Genomic DNA, 17,904 nt, shown 5'->3' with positions numbered 1-17,904 from the left:
CAGAATCAACAAGAATTTCCTTAACAAAATTACATTACATGTGCAACTTCATATGTCATTTATGCCATAGAATGTAGCTGTTCAAAATTATATATAGGACAAACAACTAGACCCTTGAAAGTAAGAATAGGAGAACATCTTAGTAATATAAGGTGCAGCAGAAAGGGTTCACCATTAGTAGACCATTTTCTTGAATGTAAACACACTATGAAAGATGTTCATTTTTGGGGTGTAGAAAAAGTGTGGGGGCAAAATAACAGTAGACTCCTAAAAAGAGAAATATGGTGGATTTTGGCTTTAAATACCATGTCTCCTTCAGGATTAAATGGAGAACTGGATTTTCTTCCTCTTTTGTAGTGATACAGAGTTTTTAGAGGATCCCTTACAGGCAATTTCTGAATAGATAATGAAATACACATCTCAGCTGAGTACCACTCTACATATAAAAGCATGTCATCTAGTTTTAACAAATACACAGAAAGAAGGTAAAGAGAATGCTATAAACAGTTAGAGAAACAAATAGACAAAGAAAAATGTAAGTAATTTTTTTTTACAAATGTGTGTTTTCCTATTGTTTATTAAGAATTGTAAATGTAGTACAAATGAAGTATTAATTATGCAAATGTATATATGTTTGTATTGTAGCCCCTGACGAAGGCTGATATACAATAGAGCCAAAACGCGTTGGGCATTTTTAAAGAAGACAAAATAAAATAACTTTAGAACGCTAATGGTCATTTGGGTTTTATACCCCCTCTCCTTTTTGCAAAGTAAGATAACCTCAGCTTCATCATTCTAGCTTCTAATAATAGTTCTGGTTTAATTTGTTCTAACAACCAATTATTTGTCTTTTTTGTAGTCCATGGTGTGCACAAAGCTCTCCTCCAACACTACATTTCAAATGAGTTGATTTTTCTCTTACCAGCTTTTTTCACTGTCCAACTTTCACATCCATCCATAGAGATTGGGAACACCATGGTCTGAATGATCCTGACTTTAGTGTTCACTGATACATCTTTGCATTTGAGGACCTTTTCTAGTTCTCACATAGCTGCCCTCCCCAGTCCTAGACTTCTTCTGATTTCTTGACTATTGTCTCCATTTTGGATAATGACTGTGCCAAGGTATGGATAATCCTTGACAAGTTCAATGTCCTCATTGTCAACTTTAAAGTTACAAAAATCTTCTGTTGTCATTACTTTAGTCTTCTTGAAGTTCAGCTGTAGTCCTGTTTTTGTGCTTTCTTCTTTAACTTTCATCAGCATTCATTTCAAATCATTACTGGTTTCTGCTAGTAGTATGGTATCATCTGCATATCTTAAAATATTGATATTTCTCCCTTCAGTTTTCACACCTCCTTCATCTTGGTCCAATCCCGCTTTCCATATGATATGTTCTGCATATAAATTAAACAAATAGGGTGATAAAATACACCTGTCTCACACCCTTTACGATTGAGAAGCAGTTTCTCCATATTCTTCCTGCTCAGTTCACCCTATCCTACATTCAGCACACCTCTAAAAGACATCCACATTTCATTGGAATGGATGCCCGCTCTTCCATGTGTACTGAACAGCTTCTTTCTGTGACAAAGTACAGTGGTGGTTGATGTGGGTGCCTTTCCCTTACCGGCATTAATGGGGCACCTATTGGGGGCAGCATGCCTGCAACATATTGTGCTCCTGTCTCTTTTTCTTCTCTTTTAGATGTGGCACCCATTGTGCCACACCCCACAGTAGCAATCTTATGCAACTTTTTCAAAATCCAAATGTGCCCACTGGCTCCAAAATGTTGGCAACCCCTGGGGTCGATCCATGGATTATTGTTAAGTATGTCTAAGGCAACTTGTTGGCGGGGGGGAGGGGGTTTACCATAGATTAAACCAACCAACAGAGCTTGGAAAAGTTACTTTTTTTGAACTACAACTCCCATCAGCCCAATCCAGTGGACATGCTGGCTGGGGCTGATGGGAGTTGTAGTTCAAAAAAGTAACTTTTCCTAGCTCTGCCAACCAATGAAGTATTCTGAAGAAGGACAACCCTGGCACCAAATACAATTGTTCATTCCCTTCTTCCAGACTACAGTCAATTATTTCTGAAATCCACAGTTGAGCAACAGCTTTTATTGGGACCAACCAAAATGTCACAAAAGAGTAGCAAGCTTTCAAGTTGTTCCTGGTGTCTCTTTCTTGTTGTCAGTCATTCCAAGGCCTAATCTCTCTTAAACTGTGAGTAAGAGTGAAAGCTATTCTTTGAATGTGATAAACAAGATTTCTTCACCAATTCTCCAGTCATAAAACTGGTGATTACCTGCCCCTTTAATTATCAAAAGGATGGTTAATAATTCTGAAAGTTCAGTCTCAAAACCCCTGGGGAATTTCAGTAGCCACTAGCAAAACTAATAGCAGTGAAGGATGTCATAAATATAGTCAGTACCGCTTCAAGCTAGGAAGAGGGATTGGAAACATCTTGCATACTTCATATCAGGAGTGAACAGATTACAGGATTACTTTGATTTTTTACCTAAAATCCCAAGACTCACCAACTGGAGCCAGGAGTTAAATAGTGGTGGGGAGGGCAACATTTGCATAAAGGAACAGGGTGCCTCTGAGGAAATGCTCAGCCCAGAGATTTATTTTCTGAAACAAGCTTTCTTAATCTCAGCAGCTAATTTGGGAAGGGAAGAGCCTTTTTGGTTTCCTATTATTAAATAATTGAGAGTCAGAATCTGTGCTGTTCTCCTGTGAATCACTGGGAGATCTATTAGTAGATCCCGATCTATTTCTTTGCCCACCTCTGCTTCATATTATGTATAACAAGGACAAGTCCTATCAGCAGCCTAAACTCCTGCAGTCTGAACTGAGATGTTCCTGGCTTCTGGCCTACTAGGAGTCTAATTTACCAGGTAGATTATTTACACATGGAGTCTAACGACAGGTCTGTAGAACAAAATAAGAAAATCTAAGGGTAAAAGGAAGATTTCCTGCTTCCACACCAGGTAATAGGAATCCCTGGGGCCCAAAAGAGCTGCTGTTTTGCCCTCCCTTTTAGTGCATTTTTCCTGCTTCTGCCTTTCTCTTTAGTCTTCAAAATCTCCATAATTTGCACTTCCTTTTCCCCTAGCAATCAGGTTGCATCTTTTCTGTGCTGGGTTTACCTGAGATCATGTCGTGCGTAATAATTTTCTTTTACTATCACTGCTACACAATATGTGTGGATGAATGTTAAAGAATCCCCGTCCCCGCAAAAGGCAATGTGAAAACTTCACAGGAGCTAAAGATAAGGACTCATTAGGAATCCACTGTATAGTTAATTTACAGTACAATAGTATACATGTCTACACAGAAGTCAGTCTCTTTGTGTTAAATGGGGCTTACTTCCAGGTAAGTGTGTACAGGATGTCAGCCTAGGCTTTGGCTCTGGGTTGGCATTTGGGGAAAACAAGGTTCTTGTGCCTTTAGCAGCTGTATGGCAAACAGAAATTCAGCAAGTCAAGCCTTTCTAATATGGAAACCTTGCGGTTTAAGAATGTACCTATAGCCCACAGATATTTCTATCAAACTTTAAAAAGCAGGAATATTGGGCAGCTATAATGAATTCACCAGGGGAGCAGGAGACCTGACCTCCTCTCTGAGATATTGGACTGCCCTACAAATTTGTCAAAATGCAAACACAATTTGGATTGATCTTTCACAGTCCAATCCACTTGCTGTGTAGCTTGGAAGAATTTGGTAACAAGTGCCTCTGAGCATATGGTGAATGGTGGCAACACTTACCATCTCCAAAGATAGAGAATTATTTTTTTGTATGTTTGTTGGGGTTCTTCTTATTTGGCTTCTTCCCTGTGTTACTAATGTTTCTATAGAGAATCAAAACTAGAAAATTTTATTTCCCTCATTATTCATCCTAGAAATCTGTGTCAAATTTATTTTTATTAATTTCAAAGCCTTTTTATTGATCAATGTCATATGATGGTGAAGACAGCCTTTTGTGTTTCAAATTGAAGGTTATGTTCTATTTCTATTTTGGGTACATTAACAGTGGCATCTGAAAGTGCAGTTTGATATAAAATCAGACTGATTACAATATGTTGACTCTAGCTGTTGGAAAAAAGAGGATGCATGTCTTCAGCCTGCTATGTTTAAACCACTTTATCTAAGGCAAGGTGGGCACGGTCAATAAAAACACAGAGCACACATAGAATTTTGCTAGAATATATTTCACCTCCCACTGTTTTTTCTTGTGCAAACTGAGATACTCCTGAGGTCCACTGGAGACTATTCTGCAGAATAGTCAGTGCCATTATTCCACACTTATTTTTGGAGGTTTTTTAGTGTAAATTTTGCAAAGTGTTGCTGTACTTCACATGTTCACACAAATAGGGGAAAAAAGAAAATGATTTCCTATAGGAAACGTCACTAAAATTGCAAAGTAAATCAGACATATTTAAAGTGACCATCTGAACTATATCAACTGTCAACTGTTGCTTCCTCCCTGCTAAAACAAGATCAGCACAGCACATGTCTTTTTTTTCTATTATTTGGGCTGATTGCAGGTGTTGCCACCACTCAGCATATGCTCAGAAGCTCATATTACCAAATTCTTCCAAGCTACACAGGAAGTGGATTTGACTGTGAAAGACCAACCCAAATGGTGTTTGCATTTTGACAAATTTGTAGGGCAGTCTAATATCTCAGAGAGGAGGTCACGTGTCCTGCTCCCCTGGTGCATTCACAATAGCTGCCCAATTTCCCTGCTTTTTAAAGTTTGATAGAAATACCTGTGGGCTATAGGTACATTCTTAAGCTGGAAAGTTTTTTTGCCTATTAGTGAATTTCCCTGCTTTGTAATCTGGGAGGTAAGAAATGGGATCCTGCGCAAGTTTGCTGAGAATGGATTGATCATTTACATGATTGAGTTCAGTGGGATTTACTCCCCTGCAATCATGCTTAGGATAGGTGAAACTAACCACAGAAGATAGGGAGGGGGAGGAGGAGAGAGGGAGGGGAGGAAACTCAGAGGTGAGGACTGGGATTGGAGCACGCAGGAAGGGAGGGGAGCAGAAGGACAGGTTTCATCATTTGCATGTTTATTGAATTCAGTGTGATTTACTCCCATGCAATCATGCTTAGGATAGGTAAAACTGACCAGGGGGGAGGGAGGGAGGGCTAGAGTGGACAGGGGAGTGGGAAGAAGGAAGAGGGGAGGGGAAGGAGGGTGAAAGCAGGTCTGATCATTTGCATGCTTATTGAGTTCAGTGGGATGTATTCCTATGTAATCTTGGTTAGGATAGGAAAACCTTACCATGGGGGAGTGGGAGGGGGAAGGAGCATATTGGAGGGGGGCAAAGGAAGGGGGAGGGGAGGGCAGGTTTGATCATTTGCATGTTTATAGATTTCAATGGTATTTACTTCCATGCAGTCATGCTTAAGATAGGTAAAACTGACCATGGGGAGGAGGAAGGGGAGGGAAGGAGGGGCAAGGGGAAGGAGGAGATTGGAAGGGGATGGGGATGGGGAGGGAGGGACAAAGGAAGGGGGAGGGAAGGGGCAAGAGGGAGGGGATAGGAGGGAGGAGAAGGGAGGGTGTGTTTGATCATTTGCATACTTTTTGAGTTCAGTGGGATTTATTTTGGTGCTATCATGTTTGAAAATGGAAATGGACTGCCTTCAAGTTGATCCCGACTTATGTTGACCCTATGAATAGGGTTTTCATGGTAAATGGTATTCTGAGGTGGTTTAACCATTGCCTTCCTCCAGAGCTTGGAAAAGTTACTTTTTTGAACTACAACTCCCATCAGCCCAATCCAGTGACCATGCTGGCTGGGGCTGATGGAAGTTGTAGTTCAAAAAAGTAACTTTTCCAAGCTCTGCCTTCCTCTGAGGCTGAGAAGCAGTGACTGGCCCAAGGTCACCAAGTGAGCTTCATGGCTGTATGGGGATTTGATCCCTGGTCTCCCAGGTTGTAGTCCAACACTGACCCGGGGAAGGAACAGGGAGGGAAGGAGGAGGGGAGGGGGAGGGGAGGGGAGGAGATTGGGTGGGTGGGCACTGGACAGAGGGGAAGCCCCTTTCCTTTCCAAAAGGAAAAAAATGTGAACAGTATCATTGCTTTTCAGCATTTCCCCCACCTTTTTATTCTACAGCAGGCACATGTAGACTCCCACCCAAATTTAAACCAAAGCTGTCCCTGGCCTTTGTTTCACTTTGGACACTCATGGCTTCTCTCAAAGAATCCTGAGAAGTGTAGTTAGTGAAGGGTGCTGAGAGTTGCTAGGAGATGCCCTGTTCCCTTCACAGACCTTCAATCAGAGTAGTTGACTATTAAACCTGTCTGGCCACTGGAGCTCTCTCAGTGGAACAGGAGACTCCTCTCAGCACCCTTCACAAACTACACTTCCCAGGAATTTCTGAGAGAAGCCATGACTGTCTAAAGTGAAATAAAGGTCTGGTGTGGGTGTGGCCCCAATTAGGCAAGCCCAGCAGCTGTGAGTCTGGCCTTTAGAACACTGACAGTTGGTTCTTACTGAGTATTCCCGATGTTATCATTGGGTTCCAGCCAAAATTTCTTAAATTAATTAAAAATCAGCTAGAAATTTTTTTAACTTTTAAACTGCAGAGGATGAAGGTCAGAGTATGGGGCAAGGTCAGTATTGGGATTACAGGTACTCTGTGAACATGGCTTATTTTTAATGAATTTCAACAGATTATGAGAACTCTCAGAGAAAAAAATCCAAAAGGGCTCTTGGGTTTTTTTCTCTCTTTTTAGAGTTTGAACTCTCTATTCTCTCTGACTGTTTTGTGTATTGCCGTGAAAATTGAGAGGGTTGTTAAGCAAACATTTCTGAGTTCAAGACTATAAGTTTGTAAGGTTCTGTTTTTAAATGAGCTTATGGGAAGCAACAGAATGGCATGAGGGGTATTTTCAATTTAACATTGTGAAATGTGAAAAATCCATGCTGGCTATAGTATACAGCCACTATGGTGGCTGTATAATGTCATAATATGATGATATGCGGGTGATCAGTTAACATGCCTTCTACTTCAGAATATATTTTCATATTAAGTTGTCTGAGCTATTGTTCCTAATCAAGATATAGAATTCATTCTGTGTCTATTAGTACATGCTAAATAAAGCATCATGTCCAAATGGAACAAAAAGGATACACCAGCCATCTGAATTATTTTTAGAACAGTGGGGAACATGGCATGAACTGTGAAATTAAGCTACTGTGTAGGAACCAAAGCTGGAACTAAATCTATAGGCACCTGGTCAATTTTCATAATAGATTATCTTTGTAGGTATAAATATAGGGATAATGATGTACCATATTCATTGTTTTAAAAAAGGAAAATTGCAGTAAAATGGAGCTCATTCATACATTACTGAATTGTCTTGGAAAATTACTAGAAACTTAAGGATTCAAATCTCTTATTCTGAATGTTATCCTTTTCCTCTTTCATATGTGGATTAGTCACGTCCTCTTTCAATGTGTACTGAGAGTTGCCACCCTGGATCAAGCAAGAAAGGGAAGGAGGGGGAGCCATTTTGCTGCTATGATTGCACCCCATGTCCAAAATGGAAGATTTCGGAGCAGAACGGTACGATATATACTCTACTGAGTCACTAAATAGATCAAATCTAATCCAGAGCAATAGGTATGCAAGGTTACTTTTCTTTAGGGGTGTGACTGAAAGGATTGCTGTGGAAGGGCTGAGAGGGAGCTGTCCAATACAAAGGAATTTGGAGTGTTTCTCTGTGTGTGTGTTTGATCCTTTGCTTCTGTTATTAGGAATGTACAAACATGCCTCAATCTATTCTGACCTTCATTCACACTTTCATCTGGTATTTTCTCTGCAATTGGTTTATTTTGCACAAGTCTGTCTTCCATTTTGTCATCCAGTGGTGAAGAAATAGATGTATTTTAAAAGTAATCCACATATCTACACTCCAATCGACACATAGATCTGGGAGAGATGAAATGCACAGATTCACTCCATAATACAGATCAAACAATATTTATCTGCCATCCCTAAATCAAACACTGGGTTGAGTCAAGACACATACCCAGCTTGCTGAGGACATCAAGGAGGGCAGGCTCAGGACTAGTACAGACCACCACTGCTGACACCAAGTAAAGGGGGAAGTGTCACCTTTGTGGATGACACAATGAAAATTGCAGCAACAATGTTTTGTCTGCCGAACTTATTCAGTTGTAAAATGCACTGATTGTGCATAGGTTGCTCAGGTAGCATATGTTATGGTTGGTAGATCTGTATGGTCATCGTTACCAGTAACTCACAACTCAGGATTATTGCCATGTTCTACAATAATTATTTACATCATTGTATAAATGTTTGATATTGTAGTTGTTACATTTATAGTATGTAAATGGGAAAACCAAAAGAGGAAATCAGTTGCTAAGGAATGCCAAGGTCAGTCACAATACAGTAGAAATGCTTTGTGAGCAAATAGAAGCTATTTATTAGAGCCCGACAAGTTTAAGGTCTGAACAACCCTTTTTCAAGGGCAGTCGGTTACAAATAAAACATTACTGAATCACTAAAACAAATAATCCTAAAATGTTTTCTAGATATAAAATATTTAAAAGATGGATTATATAAAACATACACTTTTTTTTAAAAGGGAAGTCTTCCTAAATATCCCCCAAATGTAGTATTTTAATGGCACATTTTTATTTTTTAAAAAAATGGTGGGGTCAGTTACACCACACATGCATCAAGTGTAGGTACCTGACTGAAACAGTCAATCTTATGTGGAGATTTAATAATCAGTCACCTTTCATAGGGCTCTGCAATCACAGCTGGTTTCCTACATCCTTATGCTTAAAACCCAAGATTCAACTTTAAGATCTGCACAGGTCTAAATGATTTAAAAATATTGAAAAGAGCCTTGAATTCAGTATTGAATTTATCCTATAATTTGAAGAGAGAACATCTATTGGTATTACAGAAATTATTTTTGGCATGCTCTTCAGACAAATGGTGCAAAGAAGATTAATGGCTTAAGGCCACATCTTTTCCTTTTGCAGACATGAATGACTGTCACAAATGCACAGATGAAAAGTATCCAAACAAAAACCAAGATTTCTGTATTCCTAAGACTGTAAACTTCTTATCTTATGAAGACCCTTTAGGGATCAGTTTGGCTTGTTTTGCTCTTTCCTTTTCTTTGATCACAATTCTGGTGCTCAGGACATTTATCAAGCACCACAACACTCCCATCGTCAAAGCCAACAACAGGGAACTCACCTACACTCTCCTAGTCTCCCTCTCCTTCTGCTTCTGTTGTGCATTGCCATTCATTGGGCCACCTCAGAAAGTGATCTGTCTCCTACGACAAGTTAGTTTTGGCATGGTTTTCTCAGTAGCTGTGTCTTGTGTGTTAGCAAAAACCATCACTGTGGTCTTGGCTTTCATGGCCACCAAGCCGGGAAGCAACATGAGGAAATGGATGGGGAAAAGCTTGGCCACCTCCATTGTTCTTTGCTGCTCCCTTATCCAAGCAGGAATTTGCACTGTTTGGCTGGCACTCTCTCCTCCATTCCCAGATGCCGACATGCACTCCATGACTGAAGAAATTATACTGGGATGTAATGAGGGATCTGTGACCATGTTTTACTGTGTCCTTGGCTATATGGGCTTCTTGGCTATTGTCAGCTTCACTGTGGCTTTCCTCGCCAGGAAGTTACCAGACAGTTTTAATGAAGCCAAGTTCATCACTTTCAGCATGTTGCTCTTTTGCAGTGTGTGGTTGTCCTTTGTCCCAACTTACCTGAGCACTAAGGGGAAATACATGGTAGCTGTGGAGATCTTCTCCATCCTAGCTTCCAGCACTGGGCTGTTGGTTTGCATCTTTTCCCCCAAATGCTATGTTATTGTATTGAGGCCTGAGCTGAACAACAGGGAACAGCTAATAAGAAGAAAAGAATGAAGAATTTGTTTATCTTGCAGTATGTGAGAATATTGATCTCAGCAGGTGCCCTATATGAGCCTTCCAAATAGGTTTTCCAATTCTCCTTATTTGGAAAACTGAACCAAGGCTTGCCTAAAGTGAAGACACTATAAGTAGCCCAGCCTCCACCCCCACATTTTATTCTTACCTTGTCTTCCAGAAAGTCTTACTGAAATTGATAAACTACTTTTCACATTCTTCTCCTAGGGAATCTACTGACAGAGCAATCTTTTTGAATATGTAGAAATAAGCACCTTATCCTGTGGCCATAAGCCTAAGAAATAAAATGTTTTTTTATGAACTGTCAGGGCAATCAGATCAAAGAATGAACCTAATTATTGCATGCAATATATGGTTCCCATTGTTAAATATGATCTACCTTCTTCCAGAACTGAGATTTTCAAGTAGGATTGGAGGAGGAATCTGTTTTAAATGGACGTACCCACATAATTTGTCAATTCTGACCTCACTGAGCTTTGCCCACATAGGACTGCCTCTTGCATTGAGTGCCCACTTATGTCCATGCCTTGCCAGGATAATTAATCAAAGAAAACCCAACTAATTATATTTGTATACATTTATATGTATTATTGTAGGTATCTGTTTATGTGTTGATTACTTTAGGAAACATGGAGTCTACAATATGTGTATCATAATAGACATATAATAATGTGTATATTATTGCATATAATGTGTGATTGTTGTGCATATTTTTAGCAGAACCACTAAAAATACTTTTTATCAAGATAAAGGAGTGAGATGGAAACTAGAAAAAAATCGTGTGGATATGTTCAAGACTGAGATTTTTCAGAAAATTCCATTCCTATGTTCAAGTTTTTTAGTTGCAATCAGGTTCCTTTAGAGACATTCAGGGATACTTCTCCTGGAGTAGCTATACACATGTACTTCAATAGGTCTGCAGGATGCTGAATATGTTTGTGGGGGAGGAGTTAGAGCGTCATGTAATTTGGGGGGACTAGGGAGGCATGCTTAAGGTATGTTTGGACACCTCTGGATTTGACAGGTTGAGTGCATAGCATGGCTAATACTAATAATTGTGTGATGGGGTGGTCCCTGCTGCCTTGAAAGAGGCGGTGGTGCTTCCACTCCTAAAGAAAACAGCCCTGGACCCCTTGGATTGGAATAACTATCAACCAGTGACAACCACCCACTTCTTCAGAAAGGTGATGTATAGAATTGTGGTGGGACAGCTGCAAGCATTCTTTGATGACTTTGATTATTTAGATCCATTCCAATCTCCTCAGACAAGCATCGTCTCTGGAGTTGCCCTTAGTCGCCCTGATAGATGATCTTTACAGAGAGCAGGACAGGGGGAATTAAACCTGACTCTTGCTTCTTGATCCCTCTGCAGCTTTTGATACTGTTGGGCGCAAACCCAACACGCAAGCCGTCACTGTCTACCCCAGCTCACATCCACCCGGGAAGGGTGCGGAGTTGAGTGCAATTACCCACTACCAGAGACCAAGTAAGACAAACACAATTCCTTTGCAAAGGGGAACCCGATACTTACAAGCCAAGGGCCTTTCAGAATGGGAACCCCATTTACTGATAGGTCAGAGAATATATAGCCTTTCCCCGGAGGTTACAATATTGGGGAGCAACATCATAAACTACAGAAAGCTTTAATTGTCACAATAACCTCAAAGATATGTTGAAAAGGAGGTGAAGGGGTGCAAGGGAGGAATACAGGCAGGGACATCAGATTCTCATTCAGACTCGGGTCTGCATATTTTACATGTCCTTGAGATAAGCACTTTGCAGCCAGAAACAAAAGAATAGATATGGGATGGGGCATCAGTTGCAACCAGGCGCCCCTCGAGTGGTGACAATCTTAATATTGCTAGACTTGCATTTCAAAGGCTTACATGTCAAGGTTTATAGGGCAATAGGATAACTTTAACATTTGCTTTCATGATACACTTTGCAACTATATGCGAGGCAATATGCTTGGGAATGTTACAGGAAAGAGGGAGAGGGAAACGTTTCCAGCTTAAACCGGCTTTTATTCATTGAGCCTCTGGAATGTGAAAAGGTCAGGTCACCAGGAAATAAACCGATGTTTTATATCAAGATCAATTTAATATTTCAGCCCAATAGTCCCCCCTTTCAGCCCTGAGGGAATATCTATTCACTCAGGTAGCTGTATTTTCATGGTTTGCCTTCCATAAAGGTCTTAATGCCATTTCCACAAAGTTTGGCTGTGGTTTTCTGGGAACTAGGGAAACAGTTTTCATTAAGCATGATGAAGCAAGCTGGATCAGGTTGGGAATGCATTGCAGACAGCAACAACCGGCAATTAACAGGGCTATAACTAACACAACATAAAATACAATTTTATGCCAATCAGGCCATGCAGAAAACCAGTCAGAGAGGTTAGAGAAGAGAGAGAAATTTCCAATACGTTCCACATCATGATATATTTTACCAATGTCGTTAATATGCTTGATGACATCAGCCTTACTATCCGTGATATGGGTGCAACATTCGCTCCCAATCAACGAGCAGATCCCCCCGTGGGAGCTCAATAAAAAGTTCAGTGCGAGCCGATTCTGCAAGACTACAGTTCTAATTTGTCCCTGCTCATTGGTAAAGTCCAAAAAGGAAATGGCCGAATCGTTCATAAAACGATTTGGGTGAAGAATTTATTTCGGCTGGACCAAAAAAAAAAATGGAGTTGTTCTCTACATTAACCCACAATTGCTTCCTAAATTGGTATTACTAGATGATAGTGGTAGATTTGTGGGGGTTGAAATTACTCTACAGGGTACAAACATTTTGATAGTGGGTATCTATGCCCCCAATGAAGATAAAACAAGGTTTTACACAGGACTTATGGAAAAATTGTCAGAGTTTTCATATGACCATTGGTGCATTATGGGTGATTGGAATGGGGTAATCTCACCAAAAATTGATAGGCTTTCTGAAAAAAATATCAAAGAGACACAGGGTAAATTACCAAAGATTTGCTTTGAACTGATGGAACATTTAGAATTGGTGGATACCTGGAGATATATAAATGATAATGCAAAGGAATTTACTTATTTTTCAGAAAGACACAAAACATTCTCGAGGATTGATATGATTTGGATGTCTAAAATTTTAGCGAAGGACACTTTTAAAATGGATATATTACCAAAAACTTTTTCGGATCATAACCCTGTGATATTAACTTTAAAAAAGAAAAATCTTGGATTTAGATGGAGACTAAATGAATCTTTATTACAGAATGACAAAGTAGTACAAGAATGTAAGAAGAAATTAAAAGAGTTTTTTGAACATAATTTACATAAAGGAACAAGTGAAAATATCGTTTGGGATACAAGTAAGGCATTTATGAGGGGATATCTTATTAAATGTAACTCTGAATTAAAAAAAAAGAAACAACAGAAAATGCAATTAATTTTGGAAGAAATAAAACAAAAAGAGGAAGAATTGAAAAAGAATCCAACTAAAGTTTCTATTGTAAATCAAATCAAAATGTTACAGAAGCAAGTATCAATGCTGACAGTTAGAGAAATTGAAAGAAAACTAAATTTTGCTAAACAAAGGACTTTTGAATTTGCAAATAAACCTGGGAAATGGTTAGCATATAAATTAAGAAAAGAACGTCAAAAAAATATCATTTTAAAGATACAAGAAGGAGATGAGACGTTGACAGATAATGTAAAAATTAAAAAGATTTTTCATCAATATTATTCAACATTGTATAAATGTCAGGAAATTCCATCTGAAAAAATAGAAGAGTATATATCTAAACAGAATTTGCCTAAAATTACAGACTTTCAGAGACAAGCTATTAATGGCCCTATTATGTTAAGAGAGATATCTGAAGCTATAAACAAAATTAAATTAGGAAAGGCACCAGGACCAGATGGGTTATCTGCAATGTATTATAAATGTTTGGAGGAAGAACTCTTACTACCTTTACAGTCTACAATGAATCTTATTCTGCAAGAGGGAAAGATACCGGATAGTTGGAAAAATGCTAATATAACATTAATACCTAAAGAGGAGCAAGATTTAACTAAAACAAAAAATTATCGACCAATATCTCTATTGAATAATGATTATAAAATTTTTACAATTATCTTGGCAGAAAGATTGAAAATAATATTGCAACAATTTATTCAGGAAGATCAATCAGGGTTTTTACCTAAAAGACAATTACGTGACAACGTCAGGAATGTCTTGAATGTCTTGGAATATTTAGAACAATGAAATGATAAACAAGCAGCTTTGATTTTTTTAGATGCTGAAAAAGCATTTGATAATTTGAATTGGAAATTTATGTTTCAGGTTTTGGAGCAAATGGATTTTGGAGACAATTTTATAAAATGGATTAGATCGATTTATACATCTCAGAAGGCTCAGATAATTGTTAACGGAGATTTAACGGATCCATGTGAAATACAACAGGGTACAAGACAGGGATGTCCTTTATCTCCTCTTTTATTTATTCTGGTCTTAGAAGTGCTGCTTAGAGATATAAGGCAAGATAAAAGAATTTCGGGATTAAAGATAAAAAAAGAAGAATATAAATTGAGAGCATTTGCTGATGATTTGATAATTGTACTAGAAAATCCTTTGGAAGGAATTAATGTATTGATGGACAAATTAAAAGAATTTGGACCGTTAGCAGGATTTAAGATCAACAATCAAAAAACAAAGATGTTGGTGAAAACTTTAACTTTAAGGGAACAGAAAGAGTTAATGGACAAGACAGATTTTACAATAGAGAAAAAGTTGAAATATTTAGGTATCATTATGACAAATAAAAATTCAAAGTTGTTTCATAATAATTATGAAAAATTATGGACAGAGATTAAGAAAGACTTGCTAAGATGGGATAAACTACAACTGTCATTAATGGGTAGAATATCTGTGATAAAAATGAATGTATTACCAAGAATGATGTTTTTGTTTCAAACAATACCTGTAATATCCTCTGATTTACCTTTTAAACAATGGCAAAAAGATATCTCTAAATTTGTATGGCAAGGAAAAAAACCAAGAGTCAAATTTAAATTACTACAAGATGCCAAAGAAAGAGGAGGACTGGGATTACCAAATCTGAGACTTTATTTTGCTGCCTGCTGTCTAGTCTGGATAAAGGAATGGATCTTATTGAGGAATAAAAGACTATTGGATTTGGAGGGCCATAATTTGAAGTGGGGATGGCATGGATATCTATGGTATGACAAAGTAAAAGTAAATGTAGACTTTAACAATCATTTTATAAGACGTCCTCTGTTGAAAATATGGAATAGATATAAACCAAGGTTTTATTCGAAAATACCATTATGTGTCTCAAGTCAAGAAGCGTTTTGTAGAAGAGAAATGGCTGGAAAAGAGAAATGGTTAACTTATCAAGAACTATTAGAAAATGTACATGGAGAATATACAATGAAAGAGAGAGAACAACTGACAAAGGAAGGATATAGTTTTCAATGGTTTGCCTATTTACAATTGTTAGAAAGATATAAAATGGACAAGAAAATGTATGGGTTTGAAATAAGTAAATCTGATTTTGAAATAGGACTGTGTACAAATGATGAAAATATAATTGCGAAAATGTATAAACTCTTATTGAAAATGGATATGGAGGAAGAACAAGTAAAAGAGTGTATGGTAAAGTGGGCAAAAAATTTTGGTTATAATATACAAATGGATCAATGGGAAAATATGTGGAAAAAAGGTTTGAAATTTACACTATGCTATAATCTTAAAGAAAATTTTTATAAAATGATGTACCGTTGGTACATGACTCCAGAAAAGTTGTCAAAAATGTATAGTAATGTTTCTAATGTTTGTTGGAAATGTAAACAACAAGAAGGATCATTTTATCATATGTGGTGGTTATGTAAAAAGGCAAAATCATTTTGGGCACAGATAGGTAGGAAGATGCAAAAAATTCTAAAGATAAATATTCAGTCAAAACCAGAATTTTATTTATTGGGTTTTATGGATAAACAAATAGAAAAGAAATATGGAAGAATAATATTATATATGATTATGGCAGCAAGATTATTATATGCACAAAAGTGGAAAATGGAATCAACACCAACAATGGAAGAATGGCTATTGAAATTAATGGACTTAGTAGAAATGGATAAATTGACATGTTTACTTAGAGAAAAATCGACAGATACGTTTCTTAAGGATTGGAAGCCTCTCTTAGACTTTTTGTTGAAAGATCAAAATAAAATGATGATACTGGGATTTGACGATTAATTAAGACAGCCTATGGAGAAAAGGGATTCTGTATGTATATATTAAGGGACAGGTTTGATGTATATTATATACTTATAGCTGATCTGTGACAAATCGGAAGTCAACTATTTTATTTTCATTTTTTGTTGTTGTATTGTTATGTTTTTTGACTTTGTTTTGTTTGTTTTTGGAAAAATTTGAATAAAAAAAATTATAAAAAAAAAATAAAACGTTCAAAAGCCTGGGAGAGCTCTACAAGCTCTTGGTAGGTTTTAGCTGCCTCATACTGGGGGAAAAAACCTCTCAGCACCACCTCCCCTGTGCTTCTCTTGTTCCGGCGTCTTAATGCCGGCAGCGAGGGACAGACCCGGAGCCCCGGGACAACCCTCCCTAATGCACAAGTCCAGGATCCCGATGTTGGCAATTTCCTTACTGCCGAATGTCCGCAGAGCCACCAGAGCCCCGTTGGTGTCAAATGGTCTACTAAATCCGTTAAAAAAGTCACTAAATGGTATTCTGAAAAGGTGAGCTTTAACAAATATTGCCATATGGCCAGCCAAGTTGTGCCCTCCACAGAATGCGTCCCATTCACAAAGGTCCAATTCCCTTGAAAAAATTAAGCCCTCGCACAACATTCCTCCAGTCGCTTGTCCTTGGCTACTCACACAAACTTGACTGGAGATGGGCCCACTGATGACCAGCCCTCCCTCTAGTTCTTGAGAGCTGGAGTGTGACGCAAAGGAAAGATGTTCCTTTAACGGCAAAGGGGCCCCTGTAAGGGGGACTCCCGCTTGCCCATGTGGCGGTGTGTGTGCACAAACATAGCAGGTACCTTTCTTGGGGGCTGTTTCCTCCAGCAAAGCCACAAAAGTATTGCCATCCCATCCGTCACCTGTTTTCGCTGCCCATTGTGTTTGAACAGTCACAAGTCCCTTCTTAGGTGATATCTTAGCTGGCATCTATTGAGACCCCCCTTGTACCGGCATCTTTTGTCCCAGCCATGCATAGCAGGAGGGTTCACCAATGCCTACACAGAATTTTGTCCTCCCAGGCTTGTTAGATTGGAAGGTAAACATATTATATTCCTTTCTGATGGTCTTTATATCTACATCGGGGGGGCACCCATAATTTGGTAGCGGGCGGTATTTTCTGCATCTTAACGCTAATCTGATAGTCCATTCTGTCTCAACCCGGGTGCAATATGTGGCCCATTTACCCGTGTAATTGTGTTGCAGAACCACAGCCGCTTTGTAACACAGTCGCCCTGCTATGTCTGCTTTCACCATTCCTTCCTTTATCTGGTCCACATCATACAAAAACGGGTCAGGACAGTCCTGGGTTCGTGGTACCATCCTTCCAAAATCAACTAACTTATAATAATCTACATCATCACATATCAACACCCAGGGGGCAGCATATGGTCAACACATAAGAAAACATTATAATAGATATACACACAGGGAGTAATGCACGTAGAAATGAATGGGCCATCCTTTGCGGTTCCAAGGATCTATTTATAAGCTTGTTAATGCTCAGTCAATGTCAGCATTTTGGAAGGGGAGCTGAGCCGCTTGCCACTGTCTGGTTTCCTCGCTTCTTTGTAAGCGCAGTTTGGGAACCATTGGGGGTGGAGATGCAGTCACTACAGCTGGCTTTACGTGTGAATGATGTATCCAAGATTTCCGCCCTTCCAAAAAGA

At 38.7% G+C, this 17,904-nt stretch overlaps 1 protein-coding gene across 1 annotated transcript; it reads left to right on the top strand.

Annotated features, from left to right (window-relative positions):
- Nucleotides 1-3,164: 3,164 nt before the first annotated feature.
- LOC133367530 (vomeronasal type-2 receptor 26-like) lies at nt 3,165-9,953 on the top strand. Its single transcript, XM_061591623.1, has 3 exons — nt 3,165-3,173; nt 7,474-7,600; nt 9,052-9,953. The coding sequence occupies exons 1-3, from the start codon at nt 3,165-3,167 to the stop codon at nt 9,951-9,953; spliced, it is 1,038 nt and encodes a 345-aa protein (XP_061447607.1).
- Nucleotides 9,954-17,904: the final 7,951 nt, after the last annotated feature.

Source organism: Rhineura floridana, chromosome 11 (genome assembly GCF_030035675.1).
Source record: "Rhineura floridana isolate rRhiFlo1 chromosome 11, rRhiFlo1.hap2, whole genome shotgun sequence".
In the NCBI taxonomy this organism is placed as follows: Eukaryota; Metazoa; Chordata; class Lepidosauria; order Squamata; family Rhineuridae; genus Rhineura; species Rhineura floridana.
The sequence above is the reverse complement of the archived record's forward strand: the minus strand, read 5'-3'. Positions and strand labels throughout refer to the sequence as shown.

Coding starts and splice junctions, on each gene's coding strand:
- LOC133367530 (XM_061591623.1), top strand. Junction 7,601..9,051: donor GAAGATTTCGGAGCAGAACG/GTACGATATATA, acceptor TTCCTTTTGCAG/ACATGAATGACTGTCACAAA.